Source organism: Vidua macroura, chromosome 6 (assembly GCF_024509145.1).
Source record: "Vidua macroura isolate BioBank_ID:100142 chromosome 6, ASM2450914v1, whole genome shotgun sequence".
Lineage (NCBI taxonomy): Eukaryota > Metazoa > Chordata > Aves > Passeriformes > Viduidae > Vidua > Vidua macroura.
In genome coordinates, this window is record NC_071576.1 from 53,488,741 (window position 1) to 53,501,127 (window position 12,387).

Below are 12,387 nucleotides of genomic sequence, written 5' to 3' on the forward strand. Positions count from 1 at the left end.
GGACTCCAGGCAGCTCCTGGAGGAGCTGAGGGGGAGAATCGGCTCCCTCAGCCTGTGGTCTGAGCTGAAGTGACTTTTGAAACTGCTTTTCAAACTTTTCTTGTTGTTTCAAGAGGTGTTTCAACAAGTTGCCTTGATCAATTTCTGTACAGTCAAGATACTGAGCTAATCTCTACATAATCACAGGATTTCTATCTCTAATACCAAGGAATCAATATTTTTCTCTCTGACATCAGTGTCAGTATTTTTCTTGGCCACAAAGAGTCACTTAGAGAAATATCCTTTGCCACATCCAAACCCACATTATTATCCAGTCTCTTGCCTTTCATAAAATATTTTTTCCTATCACACTAGGGTAAGGGGGAAAAAAATCTCAACTTTCCCCTGGCACTCTGAGTCCCTGGATTTTCTGTTAATTGCCAAGACCTCCCAAGAGATGAAGGTAGCTTCTAGAAGCAAAGGGATGGCTTTGATTTGGAACTCTGTGACCAGCTCTAGAAAATCCATGTCTCCATTTCCACCATCTTTATCCCAGGAAATACCTAGTTATGTTGCTCACACACACTGAGCTTTTTTAAAGTTCAGTTCTGATTTTAAAACATTCTACTTAACATCTTAAATTACACCCCAATTTCTCAGATTCCACTGAAACGTGAGATGATTGCAGAATTTTTATGAACACCACACAGAATAGGGAAGGCTGGAAAGTACCATTTGTGCCGTCCCACTGCTGAGTGCAGCTGAAGAGTTCATTTTAAATTTATTGAAGATTAGAGAAAAAATGTCAAACAAAAATAGTTTATGTTTTAACTAGAAAGGAAAACACAGAGAGGAAAAAGGCATTTCAATTAATTCTTAGTCATTTACTGAAAATATTTTCAGTAATTCATCCCTTAAACGAGAGTGTGAGTCCCTAAAAACCAGCACCCTGCTTTCTGGTGAGCGTACAATCACAAATATTGTTCTTACTTTTCCTGATGACTTGATTCCTTTAGCAAGGGAGGCATAAACAATCACCCAAGCTAGGAAAAGAGATAATGCCAAGGGCCATCTAATCTCACCAGGATATTCAATCCCTGCTGAAATCTTCAATACAAAGTACCTAAGGAAAAAATAAAAGAAATTAGAAAACTTTGGGGAAAAAAATAATGAAAGCAACCACAGGCAGCAATTCAGTGCAAATTCCTTTTTTGTTTTCTTCAGTGTCCTCAGCAGTTTCTCTAGATGGTTCCAGTGATTCTCACCATGTATTATTTTATTTATCTGCATTGCAGTAGTAGACAAAACTGCCAGGCATGGACCAACACCCCAGCTGTGCTAAGCACCACAGGAACAGAAAACAAGTAATCCAGTGTTTGAATTCAGCTTTCATCATTCCTAAGCACAAAAAATGAGCATCGTTTGCTGCCCTTCACTACTGTATTTCTGGTTTTCCAAGCCATGTTGTTGCCTGTTCCAGTGGATTTTACAGAAAGATCAACATAATTTTTCTAAACAAAGAAAGATCTTACTTGAAGTATTCTTCACTCCCACTGACAAATGTTTTGTTTCCTTCCCTGGTGAAGTTAACCATGGTTAGATTTGGATAGGCACTCATACAGAAAGTAGAGTTCTTGATTTGTATTTTTGGGTGGTCGCCAATAATGCAGGAATCTAGGAAGAAATGGAGGGGGAACAGAAAAATAAAGTGTACAGATTTTTTTGTTGTCGTTGTAAAATGACAAGAATGCATTAGATCACACCTAATTACTTGAACTTTTGTTCAGTTGCCGACACCTTTTCCAAAAGGTCGTTTTTCCGTTTTCATGTAATTGTGTATTTGGGACCGTTTGCAGAAACGGGTTTTGTTTTTTTCGTTAAAGAGAATCTTCTCTAAAGACAAATAATTTATCTTTACAGACACTCCAGGCTGCCAGCTGTGGTATTTTGTTGCCTACACAGAGTTTTCCTCCGGGGAAAAAAAAAAAAATCGGCATTTTATAAGCATTTAAATTGACAAATCTAATTTATGCTTGGTAAGGAAAAATTTAAATAAAAGTAGAGGGAAATGCTCATGGGATACAGATCACTTCAAAGTGGTTTGGGAAGAGACCGTTCCCCAGTGCTGGGAGCCTCTCCCGGCCGCGGTCATCCGCAGTCTCCTCTGGCATCTCCCAGGGGCGCAGCTGAGCTGCAGAAAGCCCTGGAAAAACACCACGGCCACAAATTTTAAAATAAAAACAAATACATAAATAAAAGAAGAGTATAAGCGTGTCCCAACTTACCTAGCAAAAGTTTGTTTTTATCTTTACAGTCTGGCGTGTTCCAGGGGTTGTTACAGGAAGCCCAGGGGAGCACGGGCACAAAGGAGGCGAAAAGGTAGAAAAGCGTGTAGCACAGAATAATATTGTAATAAATGGCTATCAGCACCGAGATGATCAGCATGGCGATGCCGCAGCCTGCGGACAGACAGGGGGACAGGAGGAAAAGCCATTAATGCCGGCGGCGGGGGCGGCGGGGTCCGGCGGCTGCCAAGCATCGGCTTCCTCTGGCCCAGGGACAGCGACAGGGACGGGGCCACCCCGCTGCGGGAGGGAGGTGGCCCCGCAGGGCCGAGCCCGCGGAGCCCCCGTGGCATGCGGCGGAGGGGGCGCAGGGGGCGGCTGAAGCCATGCGAGAGCCGGAGCGCAGGTCATGCTCCCCAAAACCGCCTGCTCCGCTCACCTTGCAGGGCGGGGATGGCTTTCCAGACCGACACGGGGCCCTGACTAGCAAACTGCCCCAGTGAGACTTCCAGGAAGAAAATGGGGATCCCAGCTAGAGCCAACATCATCAAATAGGGGATGAGAAACGCACCTTGGGGGGCGGTGGGAGAGAAGAGAGAGCAACCTGAATCACCCCGTGATACTGGGGACAACTTAGTCAAGACATTTTTCTATTAAAATTTTTCGGTTTGTTATCGATTCCCGGCGCCGCCAGCCTGGACGGGGCAGGAGGAAGTGGTGGAGGGGGGAGGGGGGAAGATGGGTGTCGGCTTTCTATATTTCCAGCGTTTTCTAAAGACAGTAAATACTCATTATTGCTAAATGAGTATTTAACACCTCCCACTTAGAAGTTTCTAAGTGTAAAATGAAAAGAAAAAAAAAAAAAAAAAAAGCTCACAATTTAAAAATAGTTATTTAAAATTGCCTCTTCCCTCACAGAAAACGGCTCTTACGGGCTTTACATAACTGTTTTCGATTATCACAGTACCACCACTACCCTCAGCTGAGAGCCCTTTCGAAGAGGGAACGGGTTTACAGCTGTAAGGGTTTAATCCAGTAACATCCACGGGTTCTCCGTTTCAGTAAGAGCCTCTGACGCCTGCAAATAAACTTCTTCTTCTTCCCCTTGCAAACCATAAACGGCATAGCCCCTCTTCCAACTTCTCCTCTCCTCTATTCAGCTGATCGACATTCACTCTAATTTCAAACGATTGTTTTTCAATCGGATCATGGAGATATTTAAAACAATTCCCCCAAACCTCACGAAATAACGGGATGTCTCGACTCGGGATCAAACGTCCTCTTGTCGCTACCCCGACTCTAAAGTCCCTCCTCTTTCCCCATCCCACCGACTGCGGATTCAGAATTGCGGACTGTGTGTAACCGAGGCGAGGGGGGTTCCGGAGCCCTGCCCCTGTGATCAACACGCCTCTTTATTTTCCTCCCTCCCCAGCACCAATTGCAGGTGCTTTTAAGGAAAGCGCTACCTTTTAAGGAAATCTCGTCAGGGCTTTCCTGCTTGCAGAGGCGACAATCAAAAAAAAAAAAAAAAAAAAAACAAAAACAAAAAAAAAAAAAACCCACCACAAACCCCAGCAAAACAAAACAAACAAACAAAAAAAAAACCAAAACAAAAGCCACGAAAAAACCAAACAAACACCCAGGCAAATGTTTCACCAAGTGCCAAGTGTGTCTGATGGTCTGAAAATGCCCCCGCACCTCGGCTCAGCCCGGGGCTTGCTGCCCGGCAATAGGAAGCCGCTGAACCCGCTTCCCTCGTGTTTCTCCCCGCCAAAAAGGCCGGGACTGGCTCAGACCCGTACGGTACTGCAGGTAGAGAGACAGGAAAAAGCCATCATACCTCCCCCATTCTTAAAGGCCAGGTACGGGAACCTCCAGACATTGCCCAGCCCCACTGCATAACCCACCATGGAGAGGATGAAATCCAGCTTGCTAGACCAGTTCCCTCGGGCTTTATTTTCATCCCCCACATCGTCTTCCTAAAAGGGAGGGAAAAAAAGGAGGGGAGGGGGAAGAGAGAGAGATGGGAAACCAGCCACTTAAGCAAACAAGCACGGCGGTGCTGCCGGCTTCACCGGAGGGAGACCCTGCGAGCAGCGGCCGGGCCGGGGGACTCTCCCGGCCCCTCTCCCCTGCCGCCGCCGCTGCCAGGCCTCTGCTTTATAAAAAAAGTACACGAAAGAGTGGTTTAAAGCATGGCCCTCCACTGAGCGCTCGGGGTGGGTCGCCTGGTTCCTGGAGAGAGGTCCCACGGCCTCCCCTGGGGGTGGAAGCCCTCGGCGGCCTCTGGAGGGTCAGTTACGACGACCGGTTCTCAGCACAGGCAGAAGTGAAAATCGCTTTTAGCGCACCAGCACCACCCGCTTCCAGGGTAAATGAGGATGGGCAGGAGGAGAGGGACAGCGTAGGGAGCGGAGAGCGGCACCTCCTCGGCCTCGCACCACCCGCGGCATCCCCTCCCGGGGACCTCTTATGGGATTGGGCTGATTTATTTCGCCCTATTTTTGGTTACAGGGTCCGAGGCACGCAGTCCCCGGGGGTTTGGGCAGGCGGATGCGCCTGAGGAGGGGAAGGGCAAGGCACCCTTCACGTGTGACGCTGGGGACAGAACCAGACCTCATGCTAAGGCATGTAAGGATGTGCGCGCCCGCGCACGGCGGGTCAGAGCTGCGGTGCACCTACAGGTACGACTCAGGAGCCAGCTGGAATTACACAGGATGCTCGTTTGTACCGCTATTACATCATTAACACTCCCCAACAGTACGGCACTGGATCTAAGATCCTCTCTCCCCTTCTTCCTTCCCTTCTCCCTTTGGCACAGGCCCATTCCCGACTCATCTGCACCTGATTTTAGAACTTCCACCCCAAATTGGTGCTGAGTGGCAAAAGCCTCCCACGAGCTGAAGCGGGGGAAGGAAAACCTGTAAGGAGACAACTCACCCCCTCCACTCTGCCAGGAAGAACAGAAGTGTTGCCATCTGTGCCCAGCACCACTGTGCTCTGGCTCAAGGTCACCCAGGCGCCCTTGGCGTTGTTTTGCTCCAGTGTGCTCTTACCAAGGCTCAGAGTAGCGTCCCCGTCTGTGCTTTGCAAAGCGGGAATTTTGCAATGAGGGATCGCAGCTTGCCCGGCAATCCCTGCCCCGGGGCTCGGCTTGGAGGGGAAGGTTTCCACAGATTCCCTCCGAAGGGTGGAGTTGGCTTGCACCGGGGTGCTGCTGAGCTTGCAGATCCCGACTTTGGTCCTCTCAAACTCATTTGGTTTCGCTTCTTCGGAGGGAAGGGTTTTGCTGTCGTTCGAGAGTGACCGGGGAAGCCTGGCGGTGGCGGCAGGGGCTTGCGGAGGGGTGTTTTGCGGCTCATTTTCGGGGCCGGTTCTTACAACTCCCGCACCTTCATTGGCTCCGGGAGCCACCGCTTCAGGATTGTTCACAAGCTGCTTGCTCATATCCCTTTGACTGGCGTAATCCTAAAATGAGAACGTCACATATTTTACCAAAAGGAGAAGAAGAGGGGAAAAAAAAGTGTTGGCACTGCAGAGATTATACGCATTTTTGTCCTCGTGCAGGAAACGCATGCGCCAGAAAATCGGGATACAGGAGTGTTGCAGAATTTCGAGGAGCCACGGCTCGCCTGCTTGCCCTCCCATTCAACGTTAATACTCTGGGGAAAAAAGAGTACGGTGCACAAAAAAAAAAAAAAAAAAAAAAAAAAAAAAAAAACCACAAAAGACAACAAAAAACATCCCAACCCCCCCAAAAAAAACCCCAAACAACAAACCTCAAACAAAAAACAACACCAGCATCTGCAAACCCGTAATTCAAGTTTAAATAAATGTTTCTACAGCACTGCGCCTCCAGACCTCGTTAGATTTCACATCACGACTGTAGGATACTCCCTTCCCTATCACCAGTGTAGAAAGATTCTTTAATTTTACGCCCCATTTCCTTTCTGTCATTCAACAATGCACATCGGCTTTTTTTTTTTTAATATATATGAGCAGGAGGCAAGCTGCCCTGTAGGCAACCGGGGATGTTAAAAAACAAGTGAAATAGTGCTGGTGAACATTTCTGAGCTGGCTGCTACACTTCAAAGCCCGTCAGCAAGAGTGTGAAATGCGAAAAACCCCCAAAACATAACCGCACCGCTAGAGTGGGATTAACGCCACTAACTGTAGCTTTCCCCTATTCCTTTTCTTATGTTTCCGATTCACATAATGCTAAATATTTTATTTAAGCTTCCCTATCATTAAATAGATTACTGACGACACTTCCACACTCACCTCTACCTTTCCCTCCAGTTTAAAACTACAACTTAAAATGCATCTTCATTTTATCTTCATTAAGCAACATGCAGGTGAACCCTACCTTTTCCATCAGTTTAATGTTAGCTTTACAAAATACCCTTTCTTTTTTTTCGGAGTGTCTCACAAAACTCCCTCTCACCATTTCCGCCACAAGTTTTCTCTCCATCGTTATCCCACTCTCCCGGCACCAGGGGTAAAGTCTGCAGGGACTTGGTTACTAAAATGAGTGCTTTTTGGGGAACCACCGTTTTCCCCGTGCTCGCCCCCTCCCCCGCACCATCCCTACCCCGTCCGCGGGAGGCTCCGCGCTGGCTCCGCCGGCAGCACCGCGGACAGCTCCCCCTCCGCCACCGCTCCGCGCCTCCAGCCCTCGTCGGCATCGAAGAGAAGAAATCAAGCACTTACCATGTCTTAAATAGCCACAGATCGAGCCGATAGAGGTGAAAGGAGCAGTACAGGCAATTGTCAGACTGGATTTTGCCCAGTTCAGAGCAAAGCTTTCTATACTTCCTTGGGAAAGACTAGGTTTGCGTCAGTGCATAGCAAGGTGCCCTTCGTGTGACATTTTCTTGATAATAAGAGCTTGATAAATCATTACCCTTGGTTTCAGATTTTAAAGGGACACCAAGGAGCCGGAGCGCTGGCTGGCTGTCACTCACGCGGCAGTGCCATTGCGTGTTCCCTGTGACTCATATGGGGGCTGATTACTAAACCAAAGCCAGCCGGAGCACGGCAGAACTTTCTTCTGGTAATTAGAGCGAACATGTGAGAAACACGTACTACTGCATCCAAGGCAAGAGAGAAATGGGGACAAACCTTTCATTTCTACTCATCTTCCTCCTCCCTCTTATTGTAGTGCAATCCAGCTCCCTTTTTTAAATCTGCATTTCTGCAGTTCACAGATCAGATGTTATACTAGCTTGTTTATATACGTTATCAATTTATATATCCATTTACATGGATATAAAAAATATAGAAACTATCAGTTTTGTGTCTAACCACATACCTATACACGGAGTGAGAAATTCACTGCGTATAAAGTATACAAATACATTTATATTGTGTCTTTCTTGATGTCGTTGCACGAAATTACATTGTATCGTTTATTTTTACTGTGCCTCATGGGGGAAACTCCAATTAAACTTAAACGATACACGCAAGAAAACAAGCTTCTCTTTCATCAAAACTGTCCGAAGAGCAGTTAAGTGGGAGCAAAGATGACGGCAACAGCCTGAAGTTGCTGATGTTCTTCCCTCACCCATCAAAGCATTTATGTTTGATTATTGGGGAGAAATTATTCGTCATTAAAAGTCAGGTGTTGACTGACAATCGTTTTTGCAACGAAGTGTTTCACATCTAATCACCTCTTGTAGGTGTGATTTGCTACTTGAGGGGCTTTCTCAAAGATTTGTTGAGCATAAGATAATTTTGTTCACGCTGACAAAAAAAAAAAAAAAAAGATGAAAAGCGCATTGGCGAATAGGGATGCTCCCTACGCAACCTTCCCAGTTATTTCAGCGTCAGCGACGCTGTTCATCCGCATAGACCCTGCTGGTGTCAGCTTCTCCGGAGGGTATTTCACACTGTAGCGTAAGCAGAGTGGAGCGTGCGCCTATGCAGGGGAGGGGAGGAGAGGAGAGGAGAGGAGAGGAGAGGAGGGGGCTGAACTCGCCAGCACCACACGGGTTTCTTCTGCGTCCTTGCCTTTACGGGTTACGAACGTTTATTTCGGCGGACGAAGTAAATAAAAAATTCGCAGTGGCCCAGCCAGCGCTGCAGAGCCGCTGGCTGCGCGGTGCCCCCGGGAGCGGCCACCTCCGGCAGGGACAGGGCAGCTTTGTTCCTGCGCCGGCGGCTGAGCTGCGGCCCCAGCTTCCCCCTCACAGCTCGGCACTGCGGCGGCAGCTGAAACTCACTCGCCACAATTATTGACAGCCCCACGGAAGCCGAGGAGCTGGGGGCCAGCAAAGCAGAACGGCGAAAATCGCTTTTCGCCGAAAAGATCAGTCAGCCTCGCGGCTGAAAAATGCTTTTGGCTCCCAGCAGAGCTCCAGAGCGCGTTCGCAGCACAGCTCGTTAACTTGTGATGTTGCTTCGCACATCTTCGAGCACGAGAGTTACCTATACCATAGGTATATAATTGCTGTATGCACATACCGGTATCTTTACACACAGTCTCTAGATTGTTGCACATTCCTGTCTTTGAAATCACTTTTCTGCCTCTGTTCTGTCATGCAGAACAGCAGCCGGGTCTCGGGGGAAGTGTCCCTACCCATGGCAGGAGCGGAGCTGGATGAACTTTAAGAACCCTTCCAAGCCAAACCATTCTGATTCCATGTACTCTCCGCGGGTCTATTGCGGAATCGAGGGGCGCTCACAGAAGCTGGTTTTAGGAGGGAGGGGGAGAAGCTGGTGGTGTTTTGCAGCGTTTCCTTCTCGAGGCATCCTCCAGCCGCAGAGTGATGTGGTCGTTAGCTTAGCCGTGCTGACCTCCAGTTACATTAATGCCTCTAAAGGCACGGGCCGAATTAAAAGAGACAAGACAGTAGTCCAAGAGATACTTTGGTCGGGAAGACCCCTAAACGTCTTCTAGAGTCATTAGGTTGACTTATTTTGTTTTTCCAAAAATCGGAAATCTCACTCTTCACGTTATTTTCCAAGTTATATTTTTGCTCTTTCCATCAGCATTGAAACGTGAAATCGAAGTTTCACCCCTGGAAAAAGGGAGTCGATCTCATTTACTTTCTGAAAAGTCAAGAGCACCTCTCCTTCCCCCATACCCCAGGGAAAGCTCTGAGAGGGCCACGGCCCTAGGCTGTCGCTGAGCCCCGGGGCCAGGGGTCCATTCTTGGTCAAGAGGGGGACCCACGGAGCAACACGGCTCGGTTTTCAAACATTTTCCTTTGTCCTACCCGTCCGTGGCCGGCCCTCGGGGCCGCACAGCCCAGCTCCCTACCGCCCTGCCTTCGCACACGAGATTTGGGATGGAAACACCTGCTTTGGTCCAAACTCCGAGTTTGGATTTACGGTTCTTTCCAAAACCAAACCAAATCCCTCCAGTGTGGGGGTTTAGCGCCCCATCTAGCAGCCGTCAGGTTCATTCAAATTATTTTTCTGAGCCCCTTGTCACCGTCGCTCCCGAACGCCTGTCCCGCAGGCGAACCACCCTCGCAGCCCACATCGGGTACCAAGGGTTAAGGGGTAGCCCATATCGAACAATGCCCACCCCTCCCTTCCTCCCTCCCTGCCTCGGGGCTCTGGGGAAGTCACCCACCCTCGACGCGAGACTCCTCTGCCTGGAGGGATCCCTGTTTTCTTCCCAAAGGGAAAAGATGGGAGGGAGGGCGGCTGCTCCAGGGCGAGGGTCGCGGTCTTTCCAACAGAAGGGAAGACATCGCTTCTCTTCCCCGAAGGAGCCCCTGGGGACCCCTGCGAGCGGTGCCCCCCCCCCCCCCTCCCCCGGCAGGGAAAGGGCTGTCCGCAAACCGGCCCCCTCCGCGGCCCGTGGAGCGGGCGACAGAGTCTTAATTACTTTGTCAAAGATGAAAAATAGCAATTGATTTATTTTTCTCTCTTCGCTGGCCATCTTTCCTCTTCCCCTGCTCCTTCTTTGCAGATAAGCAAAGACACGAAGGAAGGCGGCGGAGCTGAACCCCCGGGCGAGGGTCTGGGGCTGTATCCGATGCCCGGCCCCGCGGGCTCGAAAGGTGCTGCTGCCTCTCTCCCCCCCGTTCCCTCATCACAGGCATTTTCCTGGCTTTATGCCGCATTCGTGCCGTGCCTCAGTGGAAAAAAAGCCAAGTCACGACAGGAGCAAGCGATGACACCTCTCCACAAACACCCCAAACACGCCTACGGGCACCCATGCAGTTTTAATCCCTGCGCTAAAATCCCCCGTCCTGGCTTCTTTATGACGGAGTTAAGCATTGCAGCTATTGATCTTAAATCTTTCTCGTCCCTTCCCGATGGAAAGTTTGCCTAAAAGGGATGGAGGAGCCGCCGCAAGAACCTGCACACTCTTCCCCGCTGGTTTCTTCCACGACCCCAACCCGCAGCCTTTACGACCTCCGCAAGTGCCACCCTCTGAAGTCACAGCCTGTCCCGGGAAGCAATTCCCACAGCACATTAATCCACGCACCTCGCGGGAGGGGAGGTTCCCTTCTTCCCTCTTCTCCTCGGACTCTTTTTTTTTTGTTGTTGTTGTTGTTGTTGTTTTTGTGGCAGGGATATCTTGGCAAATCCAGGTAAAAGCCCTTTGGCTGAAGTTTTCCGTAGGGACAGCCACTTAGACTCTTTTGTCCCTTAAACCTAAAAGGCAAATACAATAGCGAGGGTGAGGAGGAATGTGAGGACCCCGGGGAATGCCTTGAACATCCACTTCAGACTGGGATTGAACAGCCTAAGGCAATTAGATCAGAGGTGTTAAACGATAGCTGTGAAATGCACTGATTCCACCCGGACCAAGGACCTTGTGGATCTGCCCTGCAGTCAAATGTGGTTTTCACGTGATCGTGCCCCTTCCATGGGGAGAGGACGCTGAATTCAGACAAGTCCTCAGCAAGTGCGAAGGGTTCTCGCTGCAGTTCAGGAGTCCAAGAAATGGGCAGGTCTCCGTCGGTTTTCTGGGGTGGCACAGCTCTCCCCGGTGAATAAACCTGCCCCCACCCAGGGCTTGGGGATCTTACAGAGAAATTACAGTTTTGGGTAACAGGGAGAAGTTAATGTGTGTGTAAAAAGGGTTATGCCTTTTCTCATAACCAAAAATGGTCTTAAACCATTGTGATACAGCAATTCATGTTTGTAAAGCCAAGAACTCAGCTGAGTTACACACACAGCAGCAAAAGTAGGTGTCAATAAGCCAGACCTTGCCAAGGGACACTTCACCTTCAATTTCTTGTATTTCCCTTTTAATTCTATCTATATGCAAAAAAATGTACAGCCTTAATTCCAATGAACAATTTTCCCATGCAAAGAGCACGGCTCCTTTCTTAAGGCAAAGATTCGCCTCACCAGACTGCAATATTCTGCCTCTCTCAGTTAATTATATTCAAATAATAAAGAGACTGTAAAAATCTTTCAAGTGATAATTACCTGTTATTTTCATCCTGTGAAATGCCTCAGGCTCATCCCGTTATTTATTAGCTCTCTTGTACACTTTCCAATTGCTTTAACTGACATAACTCGCTGGATGACCCTTAGATTTCCAGATAATTATCAAAGTCTGGTATCCTTATTGTAAAAGGAGTCAGTTCCCTGAGAGGTTTAACTTCTTCTCTGGAGACCACTGTAAATAACAGAATTAAAAGAATGGAGGATCAGGTGGGGAGAAAGCAGAAGCATCTGGAGGAAATTTCTGCACCACTGGCCAGGCATTTATGCTCCTAACAGCTATTTCCCCCAGACATACATGTTTCTTCATTTGTCTGGACATTTGCCTTAATCACAGGGTGTAATCTCAATATAGGACATAATAACCACAGCTTTGAAATTTCACTTTGCAATAGAACAGGACATTAAAAAAAAAAAAAGCATATATTTATGGAAAAAAAAATGAGAAGTAGATGCTATTTAGAGCTGTAAATAGGTTTGCATGATTTACCTGTAAGCAATCAAGTCAAGGATATTTTTCTCTTGTGCCACAGTGAACTCCAGACTTAGCTTAGCCCAGCCACTGAACTTAACATGTCCCCCTCTTCAGGTAAAAATGCACCTGTCCTAACATTGCTAACAAAATAAAAATAATTTTTTTGACCTAGTGGTGCTTAGAAATGGATTAAGAGCAGTAGTTTCTTCCAGCTGTACAAATACACAGTAACTT

At 48.1% G+C, this 12,387-nt stretch overlaps 1 protein-coding gene across 1 annotated transcript in view; it reads right to left on the minus strand.

Annotated features, from left to right (window-relative positions):
* SLC6A5 (solute carrier family 6 member 5) overlaps positions 1-6,735 on the minus strand; it is a 28,074-nt gene extending 21,339 nt beyond the window's left edge. The window contains exons 1-7 of the mRNA XM_053980718.1: positions 6,709-6,735; positions 5,205-5,732; positions 4,105-4,243; positions 2,704-2,835; positions 2,265-2,438; positions 1,512-1,653; positions 970-1,102 (exon numbers count right to left, since the gene is read on the minus strand). Of these exons, the coding sequence (XP_053836693.1) occupies positions 970-1,102; positions 1,512-1,653; positions 2,265-2,438; positions 2,704-2,835; positions 4,105-4,243; positions 5,205-5,732; positions 6,709-6,735 (1,275 nt within the window). The remainder of the gene's footprint in view (positions 1-969; positions 1,103-1,511; positions 1,654-2,264; positions 2,439-2,703; positions 2,836-4,104; positions 4,244-5,204; positions 5,733-6,708) is intronic.
* Positions 6,736-12,387: the final 5,652 nt, after the last annotated feature.